The sequence below is a fragment of the Archocentrus centrarchus genome, chromosome 3, assembly GCF_007364275.1.
Source record: "Archocentrus centrarchus isolate MPI-CPG fArcCen1 chromosome 3, fArcCen1, whole genome shotgun sequence".
Classification (NCBI taxonomy): domain Eukaryota; kingdom Metazoa; phylum Chordata; class Actinopteri; order Cichliformes; family Cichlidae; genus Archocentrus; species Archocentrus centrarchus.
Window position 1 is genome coordinate 8,476,761 of NC_044348.1, and position 16,689 is coordinate 8,493,449.

Below are 16,689 nucleotides of genomic sequence, written 5' to 3' on the forward strand. Positions count from 1 at the left end.
ATTGTTTTTATTATCTAAAATGAAGCAAAGCTATAAGGTAGCTTGCTCAAGAGAAACAGTTTTCCTGCATTATTAGAGGACGTGTTTTACTCATCTTCTTACGCCACAAAATTAAGATACCTACTGTATCTTAATATTGATTTTCTACTAAATGCAAAACAGCGTTTTTTTTTTGTTTGTTTGTTTTTTTACGTAGATGTTTGGCATTGTAAAACCGTCAACGATCATTCTCCGATACTTCCGAGGCTCGTGAAGGCAACTGACGTCAGACAAATGGCGGACGTTGTAAACAGAGCCAGCAGCTCCTCGGAGGCCAAAGTGAAACAGCTCTTTTTAAGATGAACAGCATAGAGTGTGAGCGGCTAGACAGCCTGGAGGGGTGGGTGGCCGTTAAGAACAACATCTTTGAGGAAGATGAGACGTTTAAACTGGGCTTTATCGTGCAGTGGAACGTAATCGAAAGTAAGTTCGCCGTCACCTGCCACAACCGGACGTTACAGCGGCAGAAACGCAAATCCGAGCCTGCCGCCGACGACCCGCAGATGAGCTGGGCAGGACTCTTCTCCGTCAGCGATTTGAGGCACATCCATCAGCAGTTTACGTGCGTAGCAGACGTCCTGGGAGGCTGCTTTCCGGATTTGTCAAAGTTTGAAGAGGGCAACAACATTTGGGAATTGCTTTTCCTGAATCGGAGGTCAGGTCCCGAAGATGACGAAGAGAGGGATTATGATGGGCCATGTAGGAAACTCGAGAAATATTTCAGCACGGCCATTGACCTCTGCGGGCGAAAGATTGTTCTCGATACCTTGTTCGCACAGGATGACCGGGATGTTGAGGAGTACTTTGAAAATTTACAGGAGTTCAAAAAGAAGAGCATGCAGGAGGAGATGTCAAGGGCCAAGGGTCACCTGAGACAGGTGAGAAGAGCCGCAGACGCCAGCTCTTACGCGAAGCCCTGGTTATTACAGTCTTCACTGGGGGGATTGTGCATGCTCTCCTATTCTGAGAAGTTTAAAACTGTAGTCTGACCGGACTAGCACCGCTCAGTGGTGGTGTAGATCTAAATCAGGTCTACCATGACTCTGCAAACCTTTGCTACAGTTTGTATTACAGCCAAAGCTTCAGATGTTGCAACACCACAAGCACCGATCTCTTCTTGTTGTTGTTTACAGCCTTTTAACATGCATTTAGTTTGTTTTACAGCTAAGTGACAGCAAAAAGCAGTAAAATGACAGCCAGAAGCTCAGAGATTTAAGACTATGAGCAAAATGCATCAGATGGGCATCGGAATAGAGATCTAGTTCCATCTGAGATGCTCTGGATCGCTGCTCTATGCAGCGAGGCTTATTGAGTCCTTTTATCAAAATAATGTGGCCAGAGTCTTGACAGTAGAGTTTTTACATGCCAGTGCTATAACTTTCTTTTTTACTCTGTTTCTACAGTTACCACAGACAACATAATACAGCTCACTGAGCTGAAAACCTGTTTATTTGTTTCCCCATACATAGAACTGATCAGGAATCAGTCAAAGAGACAATAAGAAAGTGGTCCTGTAAGAAGAACTGATAATGGCATTGGCACGAGTACAATAAATATATCAGTATCCATACCTAGTGTAACATATCTATGTAATCCAATGTTACAGTCCTGCTGTAAATGATACCTTCATGAAAATCCTATGCTGCTGTTTGACTGTCTCAGATGGCAGTTTGTGGAAACTTTGTTCTTCTGATATGCTGGGAGATGTCGTGGAATAGACTAATCCTTGTTTTACTAGTACCTTATGTTTATGTGTCATGAATCCAAGTGATCTCACATTTTCTTAACCAATATCAATATACTGTACCTGAATATGAAGAGCAAATTTGTTTGACTTCAGCAGTCAGCATCAGAGAACTGAGTCCAGGAATCCATGTGGTGTTCAACCACTAACCTCATCTTGAAGTGACTTCACAAGGCTACCTTCAGCCCACCCAAGTTGTTTTCTGAAAGGTCTAATGTCAACTGTTATGTTAGCCGCCTCGGAGTGGCACCAAAAAAAAAAAAAAGAAGTGGTTTTTCCAGTTCATTCTAAATATGAAAAGTCCTACAGAGAAAAACTAAGTTGCGGTGGTGTTTGTTTTTCATCTTCACAGCTGCTACAAAGTCACAGCGGTGCTGACAGGATGGTTGTGCTGCTCAGCATCTATGAGGAAGAAGACGAGGCCTACCAGGACCTGGTCACTATTGCCACAACTTTCTTCCAGTACCTCCTGCAGCCTTTCAGGGACATGAGAGAGCTCGCCTGCCTTTACAAGATAGACATCCTTGTAAATACACTCTTTGTTAGGATGTTGTGCATGGTTACACACAGGAGATGTTGTTTGTTTTAATAACAGAAAATTACGATTTTGACGAAAAAGAAAAGGGAGGATTATAGAACATGTTTAATCTGAAGCATTCTTTGTTAGTGAAAGAAAAGTGTGTGTGTGTATAATTTATTTTTTTATTTTAATTTACAGTACACTGCAAAAGTCTTGGGCACCCTGCTCATTTGTTTATATTTTGATAGGAAAATGGAAAGGAGGTGCAGTTCTCTGTTGAGATGATCTCACGCTGCTTCAGTAATGTTGAGGTCTGGGCTCTGGGGAGGCCAATCCATGACTGATTGTGTTCCATTATATATATGTGTGTGTTTGGGTGTTTTTCTTTTCTATCCAGGTATGCTTTTACTGCACTGGCAGTGTGTTTATCATCATTGTCATGCTGAAACTATTGCCTGTTTCAAATGTTTTCCAGATGGTATTGCATGGTGGTTCAAAATCTGATGGCACTTTTCTGTTTTTATCATTTCAATTTTGACAAGATCTTTAACACCACTGGCTGAAATGCAGCCCCAAACCATGAGAGAGCCTCCACCGTGCCTTACAGATACAGACACTCACTGCTGTGCCTCTGCCCTGACCTCTCTGTATATATTGATCAGTATTTGAACCAAAAATTTCAAATCTGGACTCATTGCTCCAGAAGACCTGTTCTCACTGATTTTCTGTTCAGTTCTTGTGTAATTTGATGTACCTCAGCCTTTTCTCCCTGTTTTCCTTCCTTAAGAATGACCTTTTTACTTTGGTGAATAGTAAGTAGATGGATCAACTGAAGGGCCACACGCATCTCTCGGGTTCTGTGTCAAGTGGATTTTTTAAGAACGTGACTTTCAGATACTGCTCATCTGCCATCTGTAATGCGTAGATGCAACACTGCTTCATTCCTTGATTTAGGTGCCTTTTTATGCTTGAATGATTAAAGGTCAGTGTTTAGTGGTTTAACAAAAACAACAAAAAAAACATTCCTCTGAAAATGGTCCAGCACAAGGACAGGACTGAAAATGAGTGAAAACAGGCAATGTCCAATGAAAAACCTTCAAAGACCTTCAGAAAGCCTCAAGAGCTGTTGCTAAAGACCTCTTTAAAAAAAAACGAAAAACCCTAGTCTAGTTCCTTGGAAGTGAAATTTAAAGAAATGGGGGGTGGCTCAAAACCTTTGCACAGTACTGTACTATATGTCCTTTGGTGATCACTCATAATTGGTGAATTCATTATTGCTGAGCCACATACAGCACTGATAGACTGACCTGTTACAGGACTCTTCAGTCCCTGAGTGTAAAGCTGTCCACTGTTTTGCTTGCTGTGGTTGTCTGCAGAAGTCTTTGGAGTTTGAAGACTTGGGTCCTAAGAGAATTGCAGCTCTGGAAAAGGAGGCGGAAGAGTGGAGAAAGAAAGCAGAGGATGCAGTCGCCTCAATTCAGGACATCACTGTCACCTACTTTGCACAGACTTCAAAGGCTCTGGCTGGTATAAGTTGCTGTGTTTATTTTTGTATAGATTGTTTGGTTAATTCCTTTTATGCTTTACACAGAGGGGACAAAAAACATGCAGCACTAGTCACAAGTTAAATTGAATCGGCGTTCAAATACATAGATATCCATCAAATGTGTAAATAATCAAAATGTCCAGATAAAGCACACATTCTTTTCAGAGGAAATGGTTTGTAAAGGAAACCCTTGAGGATTGGATAATGGGATTAGTTCCATGCTTGTAAGGATACATATATAGACCCTAATTATAACTTTCATATTAATTGCAGCCATCTTTCTTGTTGGCATTTTAAGGTTTTCTAAATCATATTAGGAACAGTTCAGAAGCCAAATCTTCCTATAAAACCAGAGGCACTAACAGCTCCGTGTGCACACTTCCAGGTATGGTGAAACAGATGGAGGAGGATAAGTGTCGTTTTGGACCCGCTGCCTGGGCGTCGGCGGCTCCCAGGCTGGAGAAACTGCGCTTCCTGTTGGCCAAAGAAACCCTGCAGCACATGAGAGCTACAGAGATGTGCCTCAGCCGCAAGAAAGATGGCATCAAGGAGAGGGTGTGGTTTCTGTTCTGTCAACTGCTTTTCTAGTGGTTCTGTAATTACTCAGCACATTCGATAATATCACTGGAGTGCGGCACAGTTGGAAGGCTTTAGTTCTCATTCACGACTCTATTTCAATGCCAAGGCCAACACTGCTTTTGTAGTAGTTGTAAGTCAGTAGAGATGTGACACAGTGCCTACTCGCTCTCATGTATCATTCACTTGGTATTCCAGTCTGATGTGAATCTGTGGCTGCGGTGTTCCTTTGATCTATTTATAAAACCTCTCTGAAAACATAGAGAATCCCCTCAATATACCCCACTCCTCCGCCCCCAAATACTTCATGCATGAATAAGTGAGTGTGTCTGCGTGCATATATGCATACTCAAAATGTGCCAGCTATACACAAATCTGTGACTGCACCGGGAGGATGTTTCTGGTGTCAGGATGACAGCATTTTTGGGGATGCTGTACGAAATCGCTTACTGCTGCATGGGGGTGGGGGGTGGTCATGCTGTGGTTTGAGCTCTTGAAAAGAGCAAAGTGAACAACCCCCAACACCTTTACCTTCCTACAAAAAAATCACATTTGAGGATGCTGGCATTATCTACCACTGTTAAATCAACATTGGCCTTTACATTTGCAGCTGTGTGCGAGTGTACATAGTGAAATCAGTGAGCTACACCTACGCAAACTCTTGTGCTGCTGGCAGCACAACTCGGTGACTCTTTTGAGCGTGCCAGTGTGCCTGCAGATATCCCAGATGTTTGTATGCATGCACCGCTTCAGTCTCTGCGGCTTTTGTGTCACATTGCAACAGTGTGTGTATTTGTGTTTGATATAATTAAGAGCATCTCAAGGCTGTACAGTTGCCTTGAATGCAAAAGCTCATACATGGCACATGCTGCACATTGTAGCCCTACCACTGCAGGTAACTGTTGGTTTCAGCTCATTTCATCACAGCATGAAAGCTTAGAGAGATTCAACTGTCTTCAGACAGGGTGTCCATCACAAATGATTTGTGTGTGTGTGAGTGTGTGTGTGTGCGTATGTTTATAATACCTTGTGGGGACAATTTTCCTGACATATACTACGTTGTGGGGACCAATTGCTCCTTGTGGGGACTGGAACCTTGTCCCCACAAGGGGAAACCCTGTTTTTGGGTCAGGGGTCAGAGTTAGGGCTAAGGTATGAATTGAGTTTAGGTTAGGGTTAGGGTTAGGTATGTGATGGTTAGGGTTAGGAAAAGGGTAAAGGTAAGGTTTAGGCTGTAGAAATGAATGGAAGTCAATGGAAATTCCCCACAAAGATAGAAAAACACACTTGTGTGTGTGTGTGTGTGTGTGTGTGTGTGTGTGTGTGTGTGTGTGTGTGTGTGTGTGTGTGTTTTGCCAATAGCGTGGCTGAAAGCAAAGCCTATTTTGATCAAAATGTTCAAGGACAAGTAGTGAGCTCTCAAAAAGTATTCACTGTTGCATACAAAAGAGCACTTTTTTTTTTTTACATGCCACCATTAAGATCCTTTTAATGGGGCTGATGTAACATTTTTCTGCTGTTGCCTTGTAGCTAGAGAACCTATCTGTGAGAGTCCAGAGAGCTGATCTAAGGTCTGCGTTTGAGGACGGCCAGAAGCATGACACTGTGGACCGTCTGGAGCTGCAGTTCTACGAAACCCAGCTAGAACTGTATGACGCCAAGTTTGAAATCCTGAAAAATGAAGAGCAGCTCCTGGTGGCTCAGATTGAACCCCTGAGACGACAGATTAAAGGTATGCTAACATTTACGTTGTGGTGCTGAACAGCAGATTTGTTGGTGCAGAGTACAGTGCAGAAGTCTTGAGCCACCATTGGTGTCTTTATGTTTTGCTTCCAAGGAGCCAGACTTTCTTGTTTTTAAAGTGGCCTTGAGCAGCAGTTCTTCAGGCTTTTTGAGCATCTTTAAAAGGGTTTTTTGGACATTGGCTGCTTTTTCACTCATTTTCAGTCCAGTCCTTGTACCTGACCATTTTCAGCTGTTTTTTGTTTGTTTGTTTGTTTGTTTTTAAGTCACTTAACACTGATCTACGAATGTCCCAAGGCACCTAGCCTTAGCAAACATACAACTTAGCAAAGAGCCAATTTTAAATGGTATCTTTGTTACTAGTAGCCGGTCACAATTTCTTAAGTTAAATATATCAAAAATGCCAAAGATAACTCAGTTTGACAGACAAAAACTTTTTGCACCAACAAGGTGATTCCCAAAGAGATGTTAAGTGGCATGGTGTGCACTGTGTCCTTAAAAAATGGAGGAAATTTGGTGAACTGGCCCTTTTTAAAAAAAACAAAACAAAAACAAAAAAACTTACTGTTTGTTTTTATGCTGCCTCAGCAAAACGGCGCCTTTTTAGCTTGTGTGTTTATGATGTGTTTTATTGCACTGCATTGCCTTGAAAAGTGTCTCTTATATTTATTCCACCTCATTAAGCCCAATATTCTAAACACACCTTACAATATAACAACACTACAATTACCACAGAGCTGATTCAACACCCTTCGGACTCTGTGTCATTTATGATTAAAATGACACATTACACAATGTTTCCCCCTCCGCTACATTATAATGTGTTGGATTGTCAACACATTATAATGTTGTGGAAAGAGGTTCCTTCTGGGAAATACTGTATTTTGTTCATGTAAATATTTCTCTAATTGCTCCTCGTGAGACATGACATGTTTGCTTCAAAGGTGCTTCCGCGTGCACGCTGTGCAGCTACCTGTCTGGTGACTTTGGCTGTGTGCGTGTTTACCTTTACAGCTTTCAGGTTTAATTTCCCATCTAAGAAGCAGCAGCGTGCTCTCTGCCATTTATTATTCATGAAAAGAGGCGCAAATAAGAAGAAATCTACTGTAATGCTAATAAAGTACTTGGTGCAGTTACCAAGGAGACCTGGAACTTTTCTTTTGCACATGTGGAAATATGAATTATCATATCCATGTATATTGCATGGATATAAAGATAATAAATTTGCAAATTCAAACAGAAAATAATAATAAAGGCATTGCATTCGTCAGATTAATTGAAATATATTTAAAAGCCCTTTAAAGCCCCTCATAATCAACCAAGGAGCTGCTTTTATTGCACTAATTTGACCAGGGTTAAGTAGTTCTCTCTTAAGCTAATAAGGCATACTAGATATTTCTGCCATCAAAACAGGAAATGATCAGATTTTTTTAACTCCATGTAAGCTGCACAACTACAGTTAACATGAAAGTAACTCTGACGCTAACTGTGACATCTACCTTTGGTGCTTGTGACAGTGGGCATGAGGCTGGTTGTGTGGATCATGTTGTGGTGACAATAGTTAAATAATCTGATGGCACAGCATTAGGTGTGGATCGGAGAAGTGTTACTGCACGACTCTGCAGATGTTTCTCAGTGTTAGTTGTGTAGTTTGAACAAAGATAGTGTCAGAGTGACTGTGCTGCATTTGTGTTTCAGAGCTGAAGGAGCAGGTCGTGTACTATGATGTGTGTGAGGATCCAGAGGAGCTGCAGAGCATGGTCCACACAGGTGTTCATCAAGCAGACTCTCCAGCTGTCAGTCAGCTCAAAAGACGCCTACAGACTTTGGAAACCAAGCGGGGCAACATCTGTGCCCGACGAGCTTACCTGCGCAACAAAAAGGTGTGGGCGAGTGCTGCTGATGTGAAATCATTACCTCGCCCACCGATAGGTGGAGGGAGGTTATGTTTTCACCCCCGTCTGTATGTCTGACTGTCTCTGCGTGTTTATATATGTGTGAGTAAGTAAGTAATATCACTCAAACCCTTTTGAATCAAAACTGATGAAACTTTGTGGAAATTTTTCTACTCAGAAACAATTACTGTTGATAATTCATTGTCTTTTTCTGTTTTAAATGAAAAATACTCACAATAATGCAAAGTGAGCTGCAAACCCTACACAAAAAAAAAAAAAAAAATCACACACACATATACAATTCATATCTTGGCAATTTTATTTATTTTTTTCATGTAGTTTTGTAGAGAATGCTATTTTTCTGGCACTTCAGTTCTTTTTTTCAAGGCAAAAGTATTGATCTGTGAAAAAACATATTGTAAATAAATGTTAATGGAAGATGGTGCTGTTGTCCTCCCTCTCAGTCCTCTTCGTGTTCCAAATGCTGAGTTTTTTAAAATGTCTTCACTACATTGGTTTATTTTTAGCTTGACATAGTAGTTGAAGCAGTTGGCATTTTTCTCCTACTGTTGGCTGCTTGCTTATTTGATTTAAAAAAATGTATTACTCAGAACAAAATGGGAAGGGCAGCCTAGTTACTCAGAGTAATCCACAGGGAGGGAATGCAGTAAAAACAGGGCCATTGAAAAATTAAAAATAATGGCCTCCTAATTAAAATGTGATGTATTGCAGCTGCATTTTCTGGACATTTTCAGAACTGTTTGATCAAACAGCAATTTCTGCCTGTGGTGTCTACAGTTAAAAATAAAATGCATTTTTGAGAAATTAGGTAATAGTATTTTTGCATCTCTTTAGGATCAATGCATGGATGCCAATGAGCAGAAGCAGCTGGCAGCAAAACAGAGCTCCGTAGTATTCACCCAGCATCATCAGGTCCACTTGGTAAGTCAACTGGGATGACAGCACGACCGAAAGAGATGCTCCCACATCGGCAGAAGCCGCAAATGAACCCCGCTGTTTCTCTCTAGTACCGCTCAGTGTCTCCCTCTGTTGTCTGCAGAAACGAGAGAAGAGGAAGGAGGAGGAGCAGAGGAGGAAGGAGTGGGTGGACAAGGAGCGAGAGAAGACTCTGAGCCGATTACGATCCTTCAGAGAGGTCAGACTCTCGCACTGTCTCTTCTCTGCCTTCGCCCGCTGCTCACTTGAGTTAATAAAACCCAAGGGGATACTGCATCGTACCCTCTCAATGCAATAGTTCACCTCAAAAATAAAAACTCAGTTATTAACCACTCAGCTCCACACATCGGAGGAAGTTCTGATCACCACGGGTTGTGGCTGTAGACGGGCTTTTTTAGTAATGAGCTGTCTTACAGCAGAGCTTCAAACTGTGCGTGGACGGCTCTTCACTGTTGGCTTATAACTTTAGTGATCCACTGACATTTTCAGTGTGACAGCGGGGCTTTGTTTACTTTAATAGAAATATAACTAATGGCATTTCCATCAGCTTCTGCTTTACAGTGTAGTGGTTGCCAACTAGAAAAGATTTAGAAAAGATTACACCTATCTTATCTTACATTAGCATGTAAGCATTGTCATTATGAACACCTAATCACGAATTGCATTAGCATTCAGCTCAATAAACCTCAGTGCAGACGTGCATGGGTTATGGAGGATGTATCCCTCAAAGTGGTTCTTATTCAAAGAATGCACTGGAGCCCAGGAAGAGAGCCCAGGAAGAGAGCCCTGCATCAGTACGCTGGTGTCGGCCATAACTGTAGGCATTGTAATTTCAGGTTTTCCATATGTACTTCCTATTACCTTGAGAGAATTTACATTTGGCCTATCCTTAAGAGCGTGCCTCTGCAGTGTAGTGGTTAACATATTTGCATGGCAAGCGAAAGGTTGCTGGTTCAATTCCTGCAGGAGACACAAATCCACCTTGGGCTTGTGCCAGGAAGGGCGTCTGGCATAAAATTCTGCCAAATCAAACATGCGGAGCTACCTGCCGTGCCCTTTAAGAAAGGAAAGTAGTTTTACTCACCTAGACTTAAGAAAGATTTTGGATCTTGGTGGTCAAAGGTCACTGTGAAACAAGTTTTTGGCCTTAGGAAATTGATACTCTAATTGCAACACAGAAAGTTCAGCTTCACTGCAGCATTGTAATGTAGTGCAGAATAGAAGGGGAGATTGTGACGTTTGGTTAGACAATGACTTGGTGACGCTGAATTTTTGTTTCCACCCACACCGAAATACACCCACGAGGCAGAAGTTCTAGTTTTTGACTGGAATAGTTTTTTAGACAGCTGACAGTTGTTTCCTGTGCTTAAAATCACTCCCTTGTTTTCTCTTGTTTATGAGTGTCTAAATGTACTGCTCACTACTGACTATATGCCCATAAAGCCCATAGTGAGCAGCACAATTGGACATATGCGTTATGAAGACCAGTGAATGATTTTACATTGATTTGTAAATTGCTGTCGATCTCCAGCTCAGCATTGCGCTTCACTGCCTTTGACTGGACAACACTGCAGATGTTTATTAGTAATAAGATAGTTTGAGCCTAGTCTAGTAACTCTTGAGAATTTAAAAAATTAATACAGTTATGCATTTAAATCAAAACTGGTGCTTCTTGAGCCAGAATTGAGCGACCTCTGTAGTGAGATTTTTTTTTTTTTTCATTTCAGTGAACTGGAGTTACCCTGTTTTTAAGTGTGTTGAGATTTAATGCTAATTTACCCTCACCTTACTTTAATCTCACATCACTGTCATGCTTATTTAAAACAAAACATTAATGCATGTGCTTCAGCTCATGCCTGCATCTTGCAGACATCATCACACTTAAAATCTCAAACCATCTCCCTCCTCTCTGACTTTTTTTTTTTTTTTTTTTTCTCTTTCCAGAAGCGACCGGGCCAGTACATCCTGAAAGCGCCCCAGTCCAGGACTTCATCATCTTGTCCAGAAGCCCTGTCTCTCTCCCAGCCGATGTCCATCATCAGCCTCAGCCCCACTCCCGCTTCTGAAGGACCCCCTCCCTCCATCCGACCTGCGCCTAGACGCAAAAAAATGGCCAAAAAGCAGCAGGCTAAAGATATCCCTGTCCAAATCTACGCTGGGCCGCCACCTCCAACCACCCCACCCCCTCCCCCTCCAACTGCCCCACCCCCTCCCCCACCGCCTCCCCCTCCCCCGCCGCTGCCTCCTGCCGTACCTCCTCCACCTGCCCGAGCTTCACCCTTATCCGAGGATGCACCGATGCCTCTGAGTGAAAAAGAGAACCCTCCTTTTCCAGCCAAGAACATGCTCAAACAAAATATAGGTGAGAGTAAAATACATGCAGCAAAATTCAGCGCTTGTTTCCAAAAAAATGAAGAATAAAAGGGAGCAGCATATGTGATTTCTGTTTGGCTGCTGGGAACGTTGTATTTGTTTGTTACAGAGAAAATTGTACTTACAGAGTGAGTGAGTAAGTGTGTGTGTGTGTGTGTGTGTCTGCACATAGTGTTCTGTCCTAAATTCCCAACTTTTCCCACGAGGCCAGAGGAGGCATTTTACCTTCAGTAGTGGTCGTGCTTATGCACACTCTCAGCTCCAGGGGGACAGTAAAGTCCGTTGCAGCTTCATTTTTATGAGCTCATGTGAAATGGAGGACATTCAAAGAAAGCTGTTTTAATAATGATTTGTGCAGCAGGCCAAGAACTGGGAAAAACTGCCATCAGCAGCGCAGCTTCTTCCGTCGTTTTAAAACTGTTTCTCCTTTATTTCGGTATTATCGCAGGAACCATGGATGAGGTGTTGGCCTCACTGCAGCGTGGACAGATGACGCTTCGAAAGGTCCCCGCGCCCAGCAAGCCAAGCCCCACCGTGGACGCGAGGAGCAGTCTGATGTCTGCCATCCGACAGGGAGTCACCCTAAAGAAGGTGAGATGTTTAACATGTTGACCGGTATTCGCTTACTGCAGATCGATTGCATCCGTGTATGTGTCACTTGATAAAAATATGATGAAATTTCAGGACAGAAAAGCTAAACTGAGTGATTTAGACACTCTGGAACCGTTCCATAGTTTGTCCAGAGAGCACTGGCTTTCTAAGTTGATGATCCAACTGTGAAAAACCTGGCTCAGTATGTGTCTTGGACAAAACTCTTAAACAATAAAAACCTCCAAATATCAGAGCATTGGGTTCTAGTACTTAAGTATTAATCTGCATCTGAAAATGCTACCCAACAAATTTTGCTTGAGCAATGTCTGATCATCATTTTCAGTAAGGACCACCGGCCTTTGGGCTCTCAGCTGTTTACTGCAGATACAAATCAGCCACCTTTTTGGCTTATGAAATAGATATAAGCTTCCTTATTCTTAGTGTAGAAGAAGATGTTCCTTTCGCTAACCATCTGTTAGTGACGAGCAACACATTTGTGGGGCAGTTAGGAGTAACTGCAGCCAAATTCAGTCTGCAAGACAAATGTTCACAGGGGTTTAGTGTGATCACCAGGTTTCCACTTGTGAAATGGGGTTTGAAAGGAGCTGTGTATGTGCTGTTATAGAAACTGTCAAAACAGCCGTTCACATCCTGATTTTTTTCGGAGGACGTGTGCTGGATGAAAGCTATACAAGCGAGCACTGATCTGCACCACAAACAGCTCCCATATGAGGTTTAAATTGTAGAACAATGCTAATAAATTTAAAAGGGTGTAATTTGTTTCTGGATTTCAAGTTGTGTAGGTTGTGTGTGAAGTACTTTTGTCCTACACACTTTTGTCCTTGCTTGTGTCCTACACAAGCATTTTGCAAACTGAACATAAAAAAACCTTATATTAATATAAAACCTATAAAACTGTATTATATATTTGCATTGTGCTACATTAGACAGGCACAGCATTTTTAACCTTCATGTGTCCAACTCCATCTCACTTAACTTTGTTAGATTTTGTTTAAATTACAGGCTTGTATATTGGCAGTTAATGGTGCGTTTAGCAGCACACTTTGCTGGTTAAGTTGCTGTTCTTTAAAGAAATGTCATTTAGCAACTTGAATGCCTGATGATGAATAAGAAGCAACCGCAGGAGAATACAAGAAATCATAACTGTAGGTTTTTTGGGGGGTTTTCTCATTACCTCTCATTACCTATAAGCAAACTTACAGCATACATGCAACATTTTCTTGATCCAAACATTTTAATTATGCTACATTTATTGTATGTGTTAGTACTTCATATAAACTGCACTAAAAAGTGTGCCCCCTATAGACGTCAGCAGCCACATGTATACGTACTTTCAGCTCCTCCCTTATTTCCCAAGGGGTCACCGCAACGGATGGATCCGCATATTTGCTTTGGCACAGATTTTCCACCAGACGTCCTTCCTGATGCAGTCCTCCCATTTATCTGGGCTTGGGCCCAGCACAGGGAGTACACTAACTTGCTGGGTTTGTGTCTCCTTCTGGGCTCGACCCAGGGAGCTTTCACATGTTAGGCAAATGTGCTCAACAGCTACACCAAGGAGCTGACTATAATCCATTCAGCTGGTCTAGTTGCAGGATCTGGTGTTATCACTACAGGGTCACTGGTATTGCTTATACTTCAGCACCTACAAAGAACAGAGCTGCTGATAATGTTGTTAGTTACATTTGTTTTGTTTTTTTTGTTTTTTTGGTATTGATTATGGATTTCACAGTAACTTAAAATGTGCCACTTTGTGGATGTGCAGGTGGTTCCTGCACGAGCAGAGGTCCCGAGCAGCGGCGACAACGAGCTGGAGCGCAGCATCAAAGCTGCCATGATGAGGATGAAGAAGGTGGCAGCCGATTCAGATGAGGAGGACAGAATTGACGACGAGGCACACAACGCAGACTGGGACAGCTGAGAACGCACGAGCACGCTCACACACGCCGATGAAGCTGTTGTCTTACATTAGCCCCCGCGCTGTTTTCCTCACAGTTGTGACCTGCAGCTCATTGTTGCTGCTAATTTTCCACCAAAAAGCTGCTTCTTTGACAAGAACAGGATTACGCCCCCTCCGACTTAAACGTGGCAGTTTGTCCAAATTGTTGCACGTTTAATCCCTTTGGTGTGTTTCTCTCTCTCTCTTTCTTTTTCAAGTAGCCCTGAGATGTTGCAATGCATCCAAAATTGCAACTAAACAGCAAGCGTCAGAATCAGGATTGAGTTTCCTGTAAAACGGTTTCCAGTATGCAGAAATTCCCAGTGAGAGGGAATGAGCCGTTTTGTTTTTAACGTTCCTGCTAATGATTGAATTTCTCCCAAATCGGTGCCTGAAGGCCTTCTGCGACACTGTCACGCACCAGAGGGAAGCTTGTGCTGCAGGCAGTGAAGGCAGCACTACACAAACAGTCGTTTTGCTCGCATCTCTCAGTCTGAACTTATCATTTTCAATGTAATTAAATCTGAACAGTTGTTTATTTAACCTACCCCAGTAAGCGCTACAGCAAAGTGAATGCATCAGGATTAATTATTTACAGCCCCGCATGTCTGAAGTCTTCGTCATTGTTTGCGTTACAGGCTCTCTCACGCTGCCCCTGATTTTTCTTTCCATGTCAGAAATTGGTGAATGCATTAGGATTAATTGGAGGGCACTTTCTAAATGAAATTCACAGAGACAAATTGAGAATATTGGGCTGCTATTTTCAGCAATTAAGTCTTCCTTTTAAAATTATGGAATTAATTACACATCCCCGTCTCTAATCACTGTAGAAAAGGTTGGTGAAAGGTTACTGTTGATGTTTGGGGCAAACATTGAACCTGTGACAGCTGTTATTGTTCATGAGATTTAGAATCTCTTACAAGTGTTCCTTACCTGAACCTCTGAAACAGTTAAAAATACTGTTTAACAGCAGCATTAAATGCTTGACAGGATGAATTGATTTCTAGTGTTTCTCAGATGAATTAATGATGGCTGAGGCTGATACCTGTACTGCTGTGTTTTAATAATAAATGAAGACACATCAGGTCATCATCTCTTTGATCCAAAATGCATTCATCTGAACTCTTTGCCTCTCGGTTTGCTCACGTTGTTCTCTGATCTCCAAAGGTTACCTGCACCCGGGCCCTCGTTCTTTAAACAAGCCACGCCAGACCTGCGCCGGTGAACCCCGGTGAGTGGGCTTTGGCGGATTTTAAGCCCACGTTGATGAGTCACGTAGTAATATCCATGCTGGTAGCCCTCGCTCTCACGTATCTATCTCCTGCCGTGGCAGCTCAGACATCACCAGCCAGCTGTGATTGAGTTTATTCAGCTCTGTGTACGTAGAGAAGCAGCAGAGGTGGCCGCAGCTGCTCTTGAACGTCTCCTGTTTGCAGGGCTTCCGTCAGTCTGGTGTGTAATCTGCTGGCAACACCCAGGTGATTCAGGTGGAAGACGGGTCACGCACCTTGGGGGAAGACACGCATGGCGGGTATTTAGACAAACACGTCCATCGAGCATAAACACAAATTTCAGCAGCCTGTTACTATGGCAACAAGAAGTCTCCGTGGTAGTGGCCTGCAGTGCCATCTCTCTTTCTCTCTCTCTCACACACACACATGTACAGAGCAGCATAGTCTCTTAATGATGTTTCACCATCTCGCCCACTCGTCACCAGTCACACAATGAGCCTTGCGGAGATTCAGACAGCGATGAACAGCAGAGAGGGCACAGAGAGAGAGAGAGAAAGGCTGCTGCTGCTCTCCGGGTATCAGTTGGGAGTGTGACTAATAGTTGAGGACAATTAAGGATTTTTTTTTTTTTTTTTTTGCTAAACGTTTCACCTTTTTAAAATTTTTAATTTAAGACCTAATTATGTTTGTAAATGGCAAAAAAGTGATGCTATCCAGAGTTGAAACTTGAAACGTGACACCGTAGCAAAAAAAAAAAAAAAAAGTAAATACCTGGAAAAGAATAACACTTTACAGCCACCCTCTGTGAGGTTGTATTCAGGCAAAGCAGTGCTTCAAGCTAAAGGTTAAGTCACCATGCTGCTGGTGGCACCAGATGATAAGACAAAGGGTGACTTAAGTGAGAAGGGTTCATCCTGAGGTGGTCATGAATATCTGCTCAAATTTCATGGTAGTCCACGCAGTAGGTTATTTTACTCTGGCTGACAGGCATCCAAAAGGTGTTCATTAAGGCTGTGAACAATCAGCGAACACATCTGCTGACCTAGGGTACAGTCATGCATATTCATGTGCAGAGGCTGTTAACAGGGATTAAGCTGCAGCTAAATTAATTGATTAAAAAAGAATGCAGATTAAAAAAGTTCACTGGGCCTTATTTTTTCCTTTTTGTTCTTGTTCAACACTCACCAGGTACACCTGTTCAGCTGCTCATTAATGCAAATACCTAATCAGCCACTCACAACAGCAACTCAGCAACATGTAGACATGGTCAAGAAGTTCCAACTGAGCTTCAGAGTGGGGAAGAAAGGCGATTTGCATGACCCTGAAAGTGGCATGGTTGTTAGTGCCAACTGCTAATCTGCTGCTAATCTAAACTGAGTAACAGTTCTCCAGGTGAAAATGCCTTGTTAATGTCAGAGGTCAGAGGAGAAGCTAATTGAGCTAATAGGAAGGAAACAGTAAATCTCATAAACCATTTGTTAGAACCAAGGTATGCAGAAGAGCATCCCTGAAT

General features: G+C 42.4%; 1 protein-coding gene across 1 annotated transcript; it reads left to right on the plus strand.

Annotated features, from left to right (window-relative positions):
* Window positions 1-281: 281 nt before the first annotated feature.
* Window positions 282-15,974, plus strand: whamm (WASP homolog associated with actin, golgi membranes and microtubules). Its single transcript, XM_030718765.1, has 11 exons — window positions 282-917; window positions 2,136-2,309; window positions 3,680-3,830; window positions 4,235-4,404; window positions 5,956-6,157; window positions 7,867-8,051; window positions 8,919-9,005; window positions 9,124-9,219; window positions 10,965-11,382; window positions 11,842-11,984; window positions 13,771-15,974. The coding sequence occupies exons 1-11, from the start codon at window positions 339-341 to the stop codon at window positions 13,924-13,926; spliced, it is 2,361 nt and encodes a 786-aa protein (XP_030574625.1). The 5' UTR covers window positions 282-338; the 3' UTR covers window positions 13,927-15,974.
* The last annotated feature ends 715 nt before the right edge of the window (window positions 15,975-16,689 follow it).